This window comes from Hypanus sabinus, chromosome 14 (genome assembly GCF_030144855.1).
Source record: "Hypanus sabinus isolate sHypSab1 chromosome 14, sHypSab1.hap1, whole genome shotgun sequence".
Taxonomy (NCBI): Eukaryota; Metazoa; Chordata; class Chondrichthyes; order Myliobatiformes; family Dasyatidae; genus Hypanus; species Hypanus sabinus.
In genome coordinates, this window is record NC_082719.1 from 3,223,548 (window position 1) to 3,241,192 (window position 17,645).

Genomic DNA, 17,645 nt, shown 5'->3' on the forward strand with positions numbered 1-17,645 from the left:
TCTGTGAGTGATAATCAGATGATACCACTTGGGGGAAGGGAGAGAAACTGGTTCACAGGGGAGAGGGGATGTTAGTGGCATTGGGGATTGTTTGGAAAGAAAGGTGGATGGGTAAGATAACCTGAGTGGATGAGAATAAGAGAGAAATGAACATAGGGTGCCAGTTACGTGAAATTGGAGAATTCAATGATTACTCCATTGGGCTGTGGACTACCCCAAGTATTAAAATGTGAAGTATTGTTCATCTAGTTTGTGTTTGTCTTATCCTGACAGTGGAGAAGGCTCAGAAGAGATAAGTTGATGTGGAAATAGGGAAAGGAGTTGAAATGACATGCAATACAAAGAGCACAGGAACTTGGTAAAGTCGCCCCATCTACATGTGGTTTTGCCAATGTAATGAAGGCTATATCACAAGCTGCATATGTAATACAAAGTTGGAAGAGGTGCATGAGATTATCTGCCTCACCTAGGACTGTTCAACTCTATGGATAATGGTGAAAAAAGGAGATGTAGGAAGATGTGTTGCACCACCTAGAGTTGCAGGAATAGGGTGGGTAGGGAGGGATGAGCAAACCAGTGAGTCATGGAGATGCGTGTTCCCTGCAAAAGGCAGGGAAGGGGGAAGAGGGGAAGATGTGTCTGGTGGTGGAACTTCATAGAAGCTGTCAGAAATGACAATAATATGAGATGTTTTATGTGGAAGCTGGTAGGGTGAAAGGCAAGTACCAAGGGGACTGTTCTGTCTTGGGAGAGGCACTGTGAGTGCAGAAGTGCATAAAATGGAAGAGATGCTGCTGAAACCTCCATCGACCACATTAGGGGGTCTCATATTGAGAACAGATGTGGCAGAGATAGAGAATTGAGAAACAGGGTCCCTACAAGAGACAAGTTTGAAGGAGATCTAGTTTAGTTATCTGTGTGAGCCTGGGTTTGTAATAAATGTTTGTAGTTTGTTTGTCTTCTAAGATGGAGAGGGAAAGATTCAGAAAGGGGAATGAGAAAATTGGCAAGTTCCACATTGCAACATCAATGCAGTCTTAAATATAGCTGAGGAAGAGTTGAGGAATGGTGTCAGAGTAACTACTTAAGTTCATCTTGCAGTTTCTGTTGGGTTCCAGATTCCTGCTTGTGCAGAATTAACCTTAGAGAGGAGGGTTTTATTCTGAATTATGTGAATACCAAGATTACTAGCTAGTAGAGCATAATGGAATTATTCTTCTGACATTCCCTGGGATAAATTTCATGAACTGAACAATATACAAGTGACATTGGTTGAGGTTAGTGATTCAACATCAGAGACATTTGTTTTTCTTCAATGTGTCATCTTCCTCATGAGATAACTTCACAGGTCGGGGATTCTGGATGTACTGTGTTTCTAGCACATACTGTGAGGTCATTAACTTCTAAGAGCCGGTTTTCAGAATTGCTTATGTACTCTTAGCAAAATTTCATGTATCCATAAACATTAATGTTTTTCTTTCAGGAAATATCTCAGTGGATGTTTACTCATATTGCTGTCGTGAGAGATTTGGTGGATATGCAGTATAAAGAATATCAAGAGGTAAAGGGCAATGTATTTTTTTTAAACAAAATTGCTTTATTCTCTACATTATCTCTACTTGACCGAAGGGCTTATATGTCTAATATTATCCTGTATCTAGATATTCAAATATCTAGATATTTGTTATACATAATCTAAGCTGTTATTCTAAGGTGGTTGAGCCATTGTAACTAGATCATAGCATTGAGTATAAAGAAGCATAAACATCAAAATTATTTATATTAACAACAGAACCATGCCTGCTGCACATTCAACAAAGAAAAGGATACTTTGGTGATAGTAAATGCTTGTCACTGGAATGTGGTCAAGATTTCATGTCCTAACATATGGACTTGAAGTTAGCCTTGCTTTTAAATTGCACTATTTGTAATCATAATATGGAAGTGGTCATCACACGATTACGGAAGCAGGAAGGGCATCATAATCAAGCCTAGTATTATAGAGTTTCTGAAGAAAAAACACTAGCGGCATCCTGTCCTCAATACCCAATGAACTCAACAAAACTAACTATCTTACAGATTCTATGATAATGTCAGCCACGGACAGAGATTTTTAAAGAATTAACATATTCTGTATTCATCAACAGTTGAAATTGTCTTTCCAAGAAACTTTAAGCAGCAATTAATTTTTGGCTGTGATTACAAAATACAGCTGATGTATACAAGTACAAATTCCTGAATTGGTTAGGACTTGCTGTCAGTTTGTTAATATTAATCACCTGTAGATCACATGAATTTTTCTCATGTTATTTTAGAATTGTGCTGTTAAGCCTAAACTATTATATAATAGAGAGACAGTGGATACATTTTTGATCATTATGTTCTATTGGGAGGACATTTTACATTTACAGATACTGATTTTAACACTCTGCTACCCATCACTTGGTTGGGGTGCACATGTATACTAGCAAAACATGAAATCTTAATCTCCTACCGTACTGTCATTAACAGCTACATAATTGCATTTTGTATTTGTAGCGTCAGCAAAATGTAATGAAGTATGTAACAGAAGAATGGGCTCAGATAGAGTATGAGCTATTGCGAGAGAGGGGCCTATGGGGGCCTCCAATTGGATCACATCTTGATAAATGGATGTTGGAAATGCCTGAAGGCCCCTGCAGAATGAGAAAGAAGATGGTCCGGAATGACATGTTTTACATACATTATCCCTATTTGCCAGAAAATGAGCAAGAATCTACCAGTCTCCAGGTGAGTATTGAAAACTAAGACATGTGAAACAGTATGGTTTCACAATTTATTAAGAATTGCCTTGTAGGCCATTACTTTCTGTTATTAATGAAACCTATATATGTGTTTTAATAGTATTTAACATTTCATTTGTGATAACTTTTAAAATAGATATACAATATGTTAGTGAGACACCTCTGAAATCTAAGTAGATTATTTTACTTAGTGTAATATACTGTAGGACAGTATGATGCTAAAAATCTAATTTTATTCAGAAACATCAAGATGGTTTGTTACTCTCAAAGCATGATTAATGGAGAATTGATATTGTAATCACAAATTTCAATTTAAAGTATGGTATCAAAGTTAATAAAATGGACCATCTTTTGAACTGTCTTAACTTCCTAAAAAGTCTTTTTTATTTTACACAAAATAAGTAATTCAAGTTACATTGCTGTGCAACTGTTATTAATTTCATTGGATTATATAGTTGCTAAGAATTTTAACAGCCCATTACAATTTTTAAATCATTGTAAGATGCGAAGATGATACACATAGTCTATAGTTTCTAATTCTGTGATGCCAGCAATAGACCATCTGTGTTATTTGTGAAAGAATGATTATAATTGTGTTTCCTCGCCTTACTGTACAGTGGAATAACATCTCCGTTTCTTTGAATCAATAACACAAGATGCACAGTGATCAATTAGATTTTCATATCTTGGTAATAAAATAGGGTTCATGCATATTTATCATTTTGATTTGCCAAGTCTATAAGTTGTTATGAACCCCGTAACTGGGTCACTTACCAGCAAAGATAGAGAGGCCTGTTGAAGTCTGATGGTACTAATTTTAAAAGTCTTTATTTATAAAGGGGCACAAAAATAAGATTAATACAGACATTCAGATAAAATACGTCGTCAATACTCAATCTAAAAATGCGGGTATAATAATAATCATCAATCAAGCAATAGCTCTATAGTTTGTCTAGGGGATATTGTATTGGCCGATGGAAAGATAAAAGTCACTGTCCTTTCAAGCTGCAGCTGTTTGGGTTTAAGAGAGACCGTTTTAAACCTGCACAGGAGTTTTATGAGGCCAATCTGTTGCGTCGGGGGAGTGGGTTCCCCGTTGTTAGTTTCAAGTCATTTTCCGTGGTACCAGCCACCAGCCCCCAGGCAAGGGAACCGAACGCACGTGGCTTCCTTCAAATGGCTTCCCGCTATTACGGGATCGCTAGCGTTTCTTCTGGTGCATCTGAGGGGCTGTCCCTACAGCCCCCCCCCCCTTTTATCTTAACTCACCGGGTAGTAGATGTCAATCAGGTTGGGGTGATGCAATCTCTCTCTCAACCAGCCCACTTTGCCTGAGGGCTTCCACGTAGCATAGTCCCCAATCCACAAACGTTGTCTCCAGGAGACAATGGCCAGGTCTCTCTCTCTCATTTCCTGGGTCCTCTGACCCAACCCAATGATGCTCTTGCGATTCTCACAAAGGAGGGGGCGCCCCCGCACCCTTCGGCCCCTCAGAACTGTGGTATATTCATAACAAAGTACAATTATTAACTTCTGCACCTTAAATATTACCAAATTTAAATGAAGTTATTTTGTATGTGAAGTTGATTATGAAGCGCTCAAAGATGTCAGTTGTAGCTCAGTTGATAGTTAGAATTGGAAGGTTGTAGTTTCAAGTCACACGTGAGAGATTTTAGCGCAAACATTCTAGCCTAATTCTTCAGTTATAGAACCAAAAGAGTTTTTCTCATATTTGTACTGTGAGAGAAGACAGGAATGCTGTGGATAACATTTTAGCCCTGAATCGAGAGAAATGCTGTGTTTAGAAAAAATAAGTAAATTAATAGAGTGCAACATCTATTGGCGCAATCTGAGGTTTTGAATGACATTACAAAACTGCAAATTTTAGTGAATTGTATTTTTTGCAAGTGGATTTCTGTCAATGAAGTTACATCTATGAAAATAGTAAAGGCTGGTGTCACTCCATGAGTCAGGCAGCATCTGTGAAGAAGGAAGTGATGTTTTTTCATCAGAATTAAGAAATATTAAAGTTCAGAGGAAGGCAGTGGTGAGAAGAACAAAAGGAAAGTCTGGAATGGAGTTGAGACTTAAGGAGTCTAGATAACATAACTTTGGTGTAAAATGGTGGGGAAGACTCCTTATTTCTAGCGGTTTTGTCTGATTTAATATGAGAAAAGAAGTAGTAGCTACAGAGAATCTAAAATAAAAGAGAATGTTGGAAGTGGAGATAGAAGAAATGGCAGAGGTGAGAATATTAAGCAACAGTTGAATACACTGGAGGAACTCAGTGTGTATGAATGGAAATGGACAGTTGATATTTTGGATCCTGAATTTGATCAGGACTCGGTTGAGGAGGAAGAGTAAATGTAACAGGATGACATCATGTCAGAACTGCATGGTCTGACAAACAGGGAAAGCTTGTTATCTGAAATAGTTGTATTTCATATTACATGTCAAGTGCTGCAAAGTGCAAGATGGAAGATGAAGTACAGTTCCTCAAGTTTACATTAAATTTCATTGAACATTGTCAGAGATCAAAGTGGAAATAAGATAGAAATTAAATTCACAGGCAACTGATAGCCTATTAATTCCTTTGTAGACTGAATGTTTCTAAAGTATGAGCACCAAATGACAATGGGTGGAGGACACCAAAAGTGATATAGATGTTTGAAGGAAGGGATTTGCAACCCTCTGTTCATAATACTGTCATCAAAACTGCTGAGAAAGGACTTGGTCAAGGAGAGAGAAAATAGTCAAGATAGGTTGACATATCCTCTGTGGAACAAATGCAGTTTAAAACAGTGCGTCTATTAGGAGAGTCCTAAAAGTGAATCATGGGAGGGGGTGGGTTGGATGGAAATGGTAGAAGAAGATTGTGCTGGGTTGAGGCACTATGGTGGGAAGATCTCTGGAGGATATTAAGTTATTAGTTGGAAGAGCATTCATGATCCAGCAGGGATTATGAAGAGGGTGGGGAGAGTATGTCCAAGATCTTTTGTTTGATTTCTTTGAGGTTGAGGACAGTTTTCTGAACCACAGCACTGCATTTGGCAGCTGACTTGATGATAGTGTTAATGAAAACTGCAGGTTCAATTGGGGATCAATTAGATTAATAAAGGCATGTGATAAAGTTAAAATGCTCTATATTGCATCAGCACTTACTGATGAATAGATCTTGAGAAGAAGAGACCAGAGGAAGAGGATCCAATTCTCAAGTTAGATGCAAGGGTCCACAATATGGGATGAAGACCCTTGGCCGAGAATATGAATTTGGGTAAGAAAGTATTGGAAGAAAAGTTCAGTGTCATGTCGGGCTTTTAATTCTTTGGGATGGGGACATGGGGGCCCAAACTAGGGTTTATTTAGCAAAGGTAACTCAGCTATTTTTCAGATAAAATACTTTATGTTCGAAACATATTCTTAAATTTAAGCACAATTCTACAAATGTTAATTACTGCTTTTGAGGTCACCTAATTCATTTTCAAGACTTTCTTAAAATTTTGCTAAACGGGCCATTGATGATAGCAGGGAAACCAGTTCTTTTTTATCCTGATATAAGTTATAACCTTTTGAAGAGAAAGAAGGAATTTAACCCAGCGATAAAAGCCTTATGGGAAAAAGGTTATAAATTTATGATGCGTCACCCAGCAACATTGATAATTTTTTTGAAGGAGGGAAAAAGAAGATTTTTTTCCGATTATCCAGAAGCGGAGGTGTTCGCACAAGAACTTCCATCTAGTGGCTAATTATACATAGAGACTTCCAAACGTAATGGATTAAAGATGAAGATAGAGACAGTGAACAGAAGTGATGGACATTTAAGGATATTATAGAGGAGAAAAGCAAAATTTTAGAAACACTAATTGAGAATAGTATTTTTTTTTCTTCTTAAGCATACACTTTTTTATGTTGCGGGGGGGCTGGGGAGCTTTGGACCGGTTTCTGCGGGATTCACGTGTGTAATCATGGCGATTGCCATGACCCGTACAACAGAGGGGGGTAATGTTGTGTTTTTTTTTACACAACATTAGTAGGGGGGTATTTTGTTTTTTTCTTTATATTCTATTTTTCTTCTATCTTTTTGCCTGGATGATTGGTGGGGACACACATAGCAACATGGAGAATTTTAAAAAGATTTCCCAAGTTACCACAAAAGTTGAAAGATTAGGTATTATTATAGCTTGGAGTAACATAATTAAAAATAATGACTAATTTATTGAATTTTTTAAGTTTTAATGTTAATGGGCTTAATGGACCGGTAAAAAGAAAAAGAATTCTAACATACATTAAAAAAATGAAAACAGATATAGCTTTTTTTTACAAGAAACACATTTAACAGATAAAGAACATCAGAAATTTCAAAGAGACTGGGTTGGAAATGTTATTGCAGCTTCATTTAATTCAAAGGTGAGAGGAGTTGCAATTTTGGTTAATAAAAATTTACCAATTAAAATACAAAACGTATTAATTGATTCGGCGGGGAGATACGTAATTATACATTGTCAAATTTTTTTGGAACTATGGACTTATGAATATTTATGCACCAAATGAAAATGATGTAAAATTTATACAAGAGGTCTTTTTGAACTTGGCTAATGCACATGACAAAATATTAACAGGTGGAGATTTTAACTTTTGTTTAGATCCAGTTTTAGATAGATCAACAAAGGTGGTCACAAAATCAAAAGTAGTAAAATTAACTCTATCATTGATGAAAGATTTAAACTTGATTGATAAATGGAGAAGAATTAATCCAAAAGAAAGAGATTACTCATTTTATTCAAATAGACATAAAACATATTCAAGGACAGATTTTTTCCTATTATCAACGAATATTCAAGATAGAGTGAAAAATGTGGAATATAAAACGAGAATATTGTCAGATCATTCTCCTTTGATAATGACAATGATAATGACAGATAAAGAGGAATCAATTTATAGATGGAGATTTAATTCAATGTTACTAAAACGTCAAGATTTTTGTGATTTTATGAAAAAGCAGTTTCAGGTCTTTTTAGATACAATTTCACATTCAGTTGATGATAAATTCATATTGTGGGAAGCAATGAAGGCATACTTGAGAGGTCAGATTATAAGTTATACTTCTAAAATTAAGAAGGAATATATGATAGAAATAGATCAATTGGAAAAAGAGATTACAAAATTAGAAAAAGAATCTCAAAGAAATATGACAGAAGAAAAACGAAGACAACTTATTAATAAGAAGTTACAATATAATACACTCCAGACATATCAAACAGAAAAAGCAATTATGAGAACTAAACGGAGATATTATGAACTAGGTGAAAGATCACATAAGGTCCTTGCATGGCAGTTAAAAACAGACCAGACTTCTAAAACAATAAATGCAATTCGAACAAGAGTAAATAAAATTACTTATAAACCTTTAGAAATTAATGAAACTTTTAAGAATTTTTATTCTGAGTTGTATAAATCAGAATCACAAAATGACAACGTCAAGATAGAAAGATTTTTATCACAAATAACTCTTCCAAAATTAAATACGGAAGAACAGAAGGGATTAGATATGCCTTTTACATTGAAAGAGGTCGAAGAGGCCCTAGGATCTCCAGTAATAAATCTCCAGGAGAAGATGGTTTTCCGCCTGAATTTTATAAAAAGTTTAAAGATTTATTAATTCCTCCTTTTATGGAGTTAATACATAAAGTGGAAAGAACACATAAACTTCCAGAATCTTTTTCGACAGCTATTCTAATAGTATTGCCAAAAAAAGATAGAGATCTTTTAAAGCCAGCATCATATAGACCTATTTCTTTATTGAACACTGATTATAAAATAATAGCAAAAATCTTATCTAACAGATTATCTAAATACTTACCAAAATTAATACATATGGATCAAACAGGATTTATTAAAAACAGACAATCAGCAGATAATGTAACTCGGTTATTTAGTATAATTCATTTGGCACAAAAGAGGGAAGAAATGAGCATGACAGTTGCTTTAGATGCAGAAAAAGCATTTGATAGATTGGAATGGGATTTTTTATTTAAGGTATTGGAAAAATATGGATTAGGAGGATCTTTTATAAAATGGATTAAAACCTTAAATACTAATCCAAAAGCTAAAGTAGTGACAAATGGTCAAATTTCAACACCATTTCAGTTAACAAGGTCAACTAGGCAAGGTTGTCCATTATCACCTGCTTTATTTGTGTTGGCAATAGAGCCATTAGCTGAGTTAATTAGAGTGGACCCAGATATTAAGGGTTTTAGAGTTAATCAGGAAGAATACAAGATTAACTTATTTGCTGATGATGTTCTGCTTTATCTAACAAACCCATTACATTTGTTGCGTAAATTATCCTATAGATTAGAAGAATATGGGAAAATATCAGGTTATAAAATAAATTGGGATAAAAGTGAAATTATACCTCTTACTAAAGGAGATTATAGTCAATGTCGATTAATAACCCAATTTAGATGGCCGGCGAATGGTATAAAATATTTAGGTATAAGAGTTGATAATGATATAAAGAATTTATATAAATTAAATTACTTACCACTATTGAAAAAAATTCAAGAAGATCTTGATAGATGGATGGTATTACCAATAACATTAGTAGGTAGAGTAAATACCATAAAAATGAATATATTTCCTAGATTACAATACTTATTTCAATCACTACCAATACAAATACCCCAGAAGTTTTTTCAAGAGTTAAATAAATATGTGAGGAAGTTTCTTTGGAAAGGTAAGATGTCAAGAATATCGTTGGAAAAATTGACATGGAAATTTGATCTAGGAGGGTTACAACTTCCAAATTTTAAGAATTATTATAAAGCAAATCAACTTAGATTTATTGCATCTTTTTTTGAGAAAGATAAACCGGCATGGATTAGAATAGAACTAGATAAAATAGGAGAAAATATACCAGAAGATTTTATATATAAATGGGAATCTAAATGGATACGGGAAAAGAAAGAATCTCCTATATTAAAACATTTGATTGACTTATGGAATAAGATAAATGTTGACGATGAGATAAAGAAATCCTTATTAGCAAAGAGATCTTTAATTCAAAATAGACTTATTCCTTTTACAATGGATAATCAACTTTTATATAATTGGTTTCAAAAAGGGATTAGATATATAGGTGATTGTTTTGAAGGAGGTATATTAATGTCATTTGATCAATTAAAGAATAAATATAAAGTATGAAACAACACCCTTTTTTGTTACTTTCAACTAAGGGCTTATTTAAGAGAAAAATTAGGTCAAGCAATGTTATTGCCGAAATCTAGTGAAATAGAAACTTTAATTCAAATAGGAAAGATTAAAAAATTCATTTCTTGTATGTATAATTTGATTCAAAAAAGGCAATTAAACAAGGAGTCCATAAATCAAGACAAAAATGGGAAAGTGACTTGAATATTAAAATTGAAGAAAAAAATTGGTCAAGGCTATGTCTTGAGAGTATGACAAATACAATAAATGTGCGGTTAAGATTAGTGCAATATAACTTTTTACATCAATTATATATTACACCACAAAAAATAAATAAATTAAACCCAAATTTATCTGATCAATGTTTCCGATGTAACCAAGAAATTGGTACTTTTTTACATTCTACTTGGTCTTGTTCTAAAATTCAACCTTTTTGGACAAATTTAAGAGTTTTATTGGAACAAATTATTGGAATACAACTTCCACATAATCCAATATTATTTTTATTAGGTGATATTGAAGGGATAAAACCGATACCCAAATTGAATAAATATCAGAAAGAATTTATAAAAATTGTATTGGCAGTAGCCAAGAAGGCTATTGCAGTTACTTGGAAATTGGATACATATTTAAGTATAGATCGTTGGAAGAAAGAAATTTATAGCCGTATTCCACTTGAAAAAATTACTTATAATTTAAGAGATAAATATGAAACATTTTTGAAAATTTGGCGCCCTTATTTACAAAAGACAGGATTAAATATATAGGTGCTCTGAAGATGAAATAATTGGTTATTTGGGGAAAGAAATAAATATATATATTAAAGTTATTACGAACTCCATGGAGCATGTGGGGATCTTCCAATATCCAGGCAATCTTTCTTTCTTTCTTTCTCTTTTTTTTCTATAGGGATGCTAGGGGGGAGGGGTTAAGGGGGGGGAATGGGTAATATACATTTTTTTTCTCTACTTTTATTTTGTAACTACTTGAAATACAATAAAAAAAAGTTAAAAAAAAAATTGCTGCTACCTACTTGTGTTCTCCCTATAATTGCTTGTGTTTCCTCCGGATGCTCTGGTTTTCTCCCACATTCCAAAGACGTGTGGATTGGGGATTATTAAATTGTGGACATACAATATTGATGTTAGAAGCATGGTGACACTTGTGGACTGACCCCAGCACATCTTCGGTCTCTGTTGGTCATTGATGCAAACAATGCGCTTCACTGTATATTTCAATGTTTCAATGTACGCTAACTTTAATCTTAATGGTTTTGCTGCCTTGTGATACTGAAAATCTGATGAGTATTTCCTCTGTTCTCAACACCTTATTTTAGTATGTCACTGCTATTAAAGTATCCGAGATGCCTTGGTTTGATGATGACAGAATAGTTTCTGAAAAGGTAAAGGAGTAAGAAACACAGCAGTCCTTGCTTCGGCCATTAAAAGTTAGCATTGAATGGGCCTGCATGATGGGCATTGTAGCATATCTTTATAATTGGCTTCTTCTGATGCACTTTTTGAGCTACAAGATGATGATTCATTCTCACGCCAAGACTTGTTTTTATTTCACAGTTTTCACCAAAATAGATCTTTGTAAACTGTTCTGAACTGCACACTAACAGGATTTCTTGGGCTGAAGTCTCACCCTAGCACTTGAAATAACATCATTGCTGCTTTTGTGGCCTTGTGATTAAGCTACGTTGTTTCAAGCAAAATGTGATGATGTAACTTGAGTTGGATTAGTTCATTCTTCTTCCTGTTTCCCTTCCTCTATCCCATGGAAAACAAAATATTAGATCAAGACATTTAAAATACCTGCACATTTAAGCAGTTTCAAAATTAAACCTCATCACTTCAATATTAAGTGTTGTTTCACTTATGGAAAGCACTTTTTTCTAAAGCATGTTTACCAAACACAACTTCGCCACATAGTGGTTGTGACTATTTAACTTTGCAGATGATTTATTATTGTGTACATATAGACATGCTTGGCTACTGTAAAACAGTTTTTATGTTTGTAATTTTTGATCTAGTGCTATCTCAAAGGTAAGTTCATGACTATGTAAAGAATCATTTGTGTTGCACTGAAGTACTCTGTTTGCTGTTACAGAAACCTGCTCGTTACCGTAGAGCTATTAGCTATGACAGTAAAGAATACTACCTACGACTTTCTGCTGGAAATCCAACCATGTATCCAGATACAATTGAGGAGAGTTCAGAGGGTGAAACCACCCAGCATGAGCCTGAGCATGGAGAAGACACAATTGCAAGAGTTAAAGGTTATATCATTGTATTATCTGAAATGCTCCTTAATTGTCTTGCAACTGATGTGCAACAGGACTTTTGTTGCACTTATTTTAAAATTATATTTTCCAGATGTTGTAATTACACAATTTTTTAAAAAGCAAAACAAAAATAAATGAAAATTATGTGACCTTTCAGGGTGGCATGATGGCACAATTAGTAGCTCACAGCTCCAGCATTCAGTTTAGAATTCTGGTGTTATCTGTTAAGAGTTTACACATTGTCCTTTTAACTAAGAGGGCCTCCCCTGAGTTCTCAGGTTTTCTCCTGTATCCTCTGTTTGGTGGCAGGTTAATTAGCTATTGTAAATTACCCCCGTGTATGTGGGTGGTAGGTTAATGGTATTCAATCAGAGCTAACTCTTGGAATATACTCCACCACTTACTAAGAGAGAATGGGTTGCAGGGGTGGGGGTAAGTCAATTAGGGAATGAGATTGTTGGAAATGCTCTTAAGTACTGGCAAAGACTTAAAGGGCTGAATGGCCCTTTTCTGTGTCATAGAGAAGACACGAATTGCAGAATCTCATCACATATCCTTCAACCTAAATTGGACTTAATCTACTTTCATAATAGCAGTTATATTCCAAAATGTTAGTACAGCATGAAGAATCATTTTGCTATCTTGAAGATGTAAACGGAAATAATTTTCCTTGTTATAAATGTTTGTTTATAGTAAAATGTCTTCTAATCTGTAAAGGTGAGTTGTTCACTCTGATCTCTTTAAACATAGTCATTCAAGGGCCAATGAAGGGTCGACTGTTTTCTGTTTTCTGTAGATGCTGCCTGACCTACTGAGTTCCTCCAGCATTTTGTGTGTGTTGCTTTGGATTTCCAGCATCAGCAGATTTTCTTGTGCTTGTGATTTACATAGCCATTCAAGCCTTGGAACATGTTTCATAACTAAGTTTGCTTAGTCCTATAACTTCATCCTATAACTTCATACCCTATAACCTTCTTCACAATTTTTTCAGTTGAACTAGGACCAGCTTTTTGTAGGGCCATGTGAGTGTTACGTAATTAAGTTGACTTACTCTGATTTTATCATCTTATTTGTATCTTTGCTTCTTTGCCAAAGGAATTAGTTTCCTTATTGAATCATTTTAATATTACATCAGTCTTAACCTTCTAAATGTTAGGATACAGACAAGAATTGCAAGAGGATGGGAACCAGAGTGCTAGAGCAGCTTGTGGAGTGCGTGTGGGGAAGGAAGATGTTATGCCTACATAACGAAACAGGAATCGATAAGTTGAGTAAGCATGATGGGACTAATGTTCTGAGTATTTCAGACGGTAACATAGGTAAGGCAAATGAGCTTAGACCATGGATCAACATGTGGAATTATGATAGTGTAGCCATTAAAGAGACTTGGTTGCACAAGGGGTAGAACTGACAGCTCATTGTTTTAGGGTTCTGTTGATTTAGACATGATAGACAGGGAGGTATTGAAGGTAGTTTTACTGATCAGGTAAATTGTCACAGTAGTGCTCAGACAAGACAGACTAGAGGGCTTGTCGACTGAGGCTATATGTGTGGAACTGAGGAATAAAAATGGGATGACCACGTTGATAGGATTTTATTATAGACCTTCAAACAATCCATGGGATTTAGAGGAGCAAATTTGTAGAGATCACAGACTGCTGCAAGAAACATAAGGTTCTGATAGAAGGTGATGTTAACTTTTCACATATTGACTGGGTCTCCGATACTATAAAAGGGCTAGATGGGATAGAATTTGTCAAAAGTGTTCTGGAAAGTTTCCTTAATCAGTACATAGAGGTCCCAACTCGAGAGACTGTGATGCTAGATTTCCTATTAGGGAACAAACTAGGGCAGGTGACAGAAGTTTGTGTAGGGAAATACTATGCACCTAGTGATCATAATACCATTAGTTTCATGATAAATATAGAAAAAGAGAGGACTGGTCCTCGGGTATGGATTTTAAGTTAGAGAAAGACCGATTTAAATGGCACCAGAACGAACCTAACAGGTTTTCCAGCAAAGGGATGTTTGGTAAGTGGGAGGGAGGCCTTCAAAAGTGAAATATTAAGAGTACAGAGTTTGTGTGTTCCTATTAGAATAAAAGACATAGCTAACAGGTTTAGGGTACTTTAATTTTTGAGGGCTATTGAGGCCTTGATTAAGGAGAAGGAGATGCATCAAGGAACAAATCAAGTGCTTGAAGAGTATAAGAAATGCATAAGAAAGGGAGTATAAAAGCTTGAGAAGGAAACCGAGAGGGCTAAAAGAAGGCATGCGGTTACTCTAGCAGATAAAGTGAAGGGAAATCCTGAAGGCTTTTACGGATATATTAAAAGCAAATGGATAGTAAAACTAATCCACTTGAAGGTCAATGTGACCATCTATGCATGGAGCTAAATGAGGTGGGAAAGATCGTAGATAGATTGTTTACATCCATGTTTACTTGGGAGACAGGTTCTATAGAATTGAGGCAAAACAGTAGTGAGGTCATAGACCATATTCAAGATTCAAGATTCACAAACGTTATTGTCATTCTAACCATACATCAGCTCTGCAGGGCAGAATGAGAGCATTTCCCAGGTGCAGTGCAATCATAACATAACAAACTCAACACTAAATAATAAACATAACAATAAATAGTAAAACACAACAGCCACATGTTGGTTAAAATCAAGTTATAAGTGTCCAGTGCAAGTTAAAAGTGTCCAAAGCAGAGTCAGGTACAGCAGCTATTTAGCAGTCTGACTGCCTGTGGGAGGAAGCTGTTTAGTGGCCTTGTGGTTTTTGTTTTGATGCTCCTGTAACGTTTGCCTGATGGCAGAAGAACAAACAGTTCATGGAGAGGGTGTGAGGGGTCTTTAATGATGTACTGTGTCTTCTGAAGGCATCGACTCTGAAAGAGGTCTTGGACAGAAGGTAGGGAGACCCCAATAACCTTCTCTGCTCCCCTAACCACCCTCTGCAAGGCTTTTACAGAAGAGGAGAGGATTATAGAAGAGGAGGTGTTTGCAGTCTTAGCACAAATTAAGTGGATAATACCCCAAGGCCTGACAAAGTACCCCCTCAGACCTTACGGGAGGCTGGTGCTGAAATTGCAGGAACCCTGGCAGAGGTATTTTAAAAGTCCTTAGCCGCAGGTGAGTTGCTAGAGGACTAATATTGTTCGGTTGTTTTAGAAAAGCTCTAAGAATAAGCTGGAAAACTATAGGCTGGTGAGTCTGACATCAGTGGTTGGTAACTTAATGGACGGTATTACAAGAAACTTGATTATATATATAACTATTTGAATAGACAGGCTTGAATAGCAATAATGAACATGCTTTGTGTGTGGTAGGTCGTGTCGAACCAATCTTAGAGTTATTCAAGGTGGTTACCAGGAAAGTAGATGAAGGAATGAGGAATGACAGTGGACGCTGTCTACAAGGATTTTAGCAAGACCTTTGACAAAGTTCCACATGGGAAGATGGTCTGGAAGATCCAGTCTCTTGGCATTCAGGATGAGGAGTAAATTGGATTGAACGTTATCTTAGCAGGAGAAGCCTGACTAGTAGGCTTCTCTGACTGGACACCTGTGACTAGTGGTGTGCTGCATGGATTAGTACTGGGTTCATTGTTGTTTGTTATCAGTATTATGATTTGAGTGATATGGTAAACTGGATAAACAAATGTGCAGATGATGCTAAAATTGGGGGCATAATGGACAGCAAGGAAAGCTATCAAAAATTACTGCAGAATCTGGACCAGATGGAAAAATAGGCTAAATGTGGCATTGCAGGTAGATAGAGTCAGAAAATAAAATGTTTGGCACATTGATCTTCAAAAATCAGAGCAATGAGTGCAGGAATTGTGAAGTTGTATAGGATGTTGTATAGTATACCATATTATATGCGGTTTAGATAGGATAAATACATGCAGGCTTTTTTTCCCTGAGGTGGGGTGAGAGCAGAAGTTGGGTGTCATAAGTTTAGGGTGAAGGGTGAAATATCTAAGAGGAACTTCTTCCCCCAGAGTGTGAACGAGTTGCCAATGGAAGTGGTAGATGCAGGTTCAATTACAACACTCAAAGAAGTTTGGATGGGTACATGGATGAGATGAGTATGGGAGAGGTGGCTAAGGTCTGGGTGCAGATCGTTGGGGCTGGGCAAAAAAGCAGGCTAGCACAGACAAGGTTGTCTGAAGGCCTAGTCTCTGCGCTGAAGTGCTGTGACTCACTTTCAAACTCCAAATCCATAGATTTAGGGTGAAGGGTGAAATATTTATGGGGAACTTCCTCACTCAGAGGGTCGTGTGTATGGAATGAGCTGCCAGTGTAAGTGATGGATGCAGTCTCAATTGCAACATTTAAGAGAAACTTGTTGAATGAAATGACTGTTCATCTATGACCTAGATTTATGTTTCTGTTTTTTTCTGCATTGCACCTAACTTAATTTCCCACACAAATATGTCAAACCCAGTTTTGAAATTAATGGTTGTCGTAGCATCATTTGCTATTTGAAAAGAGTTCCAGATTTTCATCATCTGCATATAGAGTGGATTCCGGTTAATCAGGGCAGCCGCTTATTTGGCACAACTCCTCAAGAACAAAAACTAATCGATAAAATTGCCAGAAGTCCCTTTGTTTATTTGGAATACAATGCTGCTTAATTGGGGCAGTAGAATTTTGCTGAACAATTTCAAACTAGTGTCAGTCATGCACTCTTGTGTGGCCATTAGACATTACACCGTGCTTAGAGTGAACAGTTTTTAAAATAGTGTCAGTTGCATGCGATTGTGTTCAAAAATCATTTATTTCTGTTACTGATAGTTGGCAAGAAATAAGCAGTTAAGACAATTCAGAACTGTTTTGGTCAGTATGGTTTTAAGCATTAAGGCCAGCCAAGGTGACAATTCCTCTACTTCAAGTTAGGTACTATGAAAAATGTTAATGTTACAATGAAAATGAAGATTTACAGAATGCAATAGTCGATAACATTGTATGAAGTCAGTCCATTATCTGCAGTAGGTGTTGGCACTGATTTTGTTCATTGCATACACTGGATGAATTCTGATAACTATTAGGAAGTAAGACAGACAGACAGACAGACGTACTTTATTGATCAACAAGGGAAATTGGGTTTCGTTACAGTCGCACCAACCAAGAATAGTGTAGAAGTATAGCAATATAAAACCATAAATAATTAAATAATAAAAATTATAATAATAATAAGTAAATTATACCAAGTGGAAATGTCCAGGACCAGCCTATTGGCTCAGGGTGTCTGACACTCCGAGGGAGGAGTTGTAAAGTTTGATGGCCACAGGCAGGAATGACTTCCTATGACACTCAGTGTTGCATCTCAGTGGAATGAGTCTCTGGCTGAATGAAC

General features: G+C 35.9%; 1 protein-coding gene across 1 annotated transcript in view; it reads left to right on the plus strand.

Moving 5' to 3' along the window:
• The window catches only part of wdfy3 (WD repeat and FYVE domain containing 3), a 354,111-nt gene that overhangs the window by 263,703 nt on the left and 72,763 nt on the right, over positions 1-17,645 (plus strand). Inside the window, exons 40-42 of the mRNA XM_059988693.1 lie at positions 1,484-1,561; positions 2,539-2,769; positions 12,105-12,273. Coding sequence (XP_059844676.1) covers positions 1,484-1,561; positions 2,539-2,769; positions 12,105-12,273 — 478 coding nt within the window. The remainder of the gene's footprint in view (positions 1-1,483; positions 1,562-2,538; positions 2,770-12,104; positions 12,274-17,645) is intronic.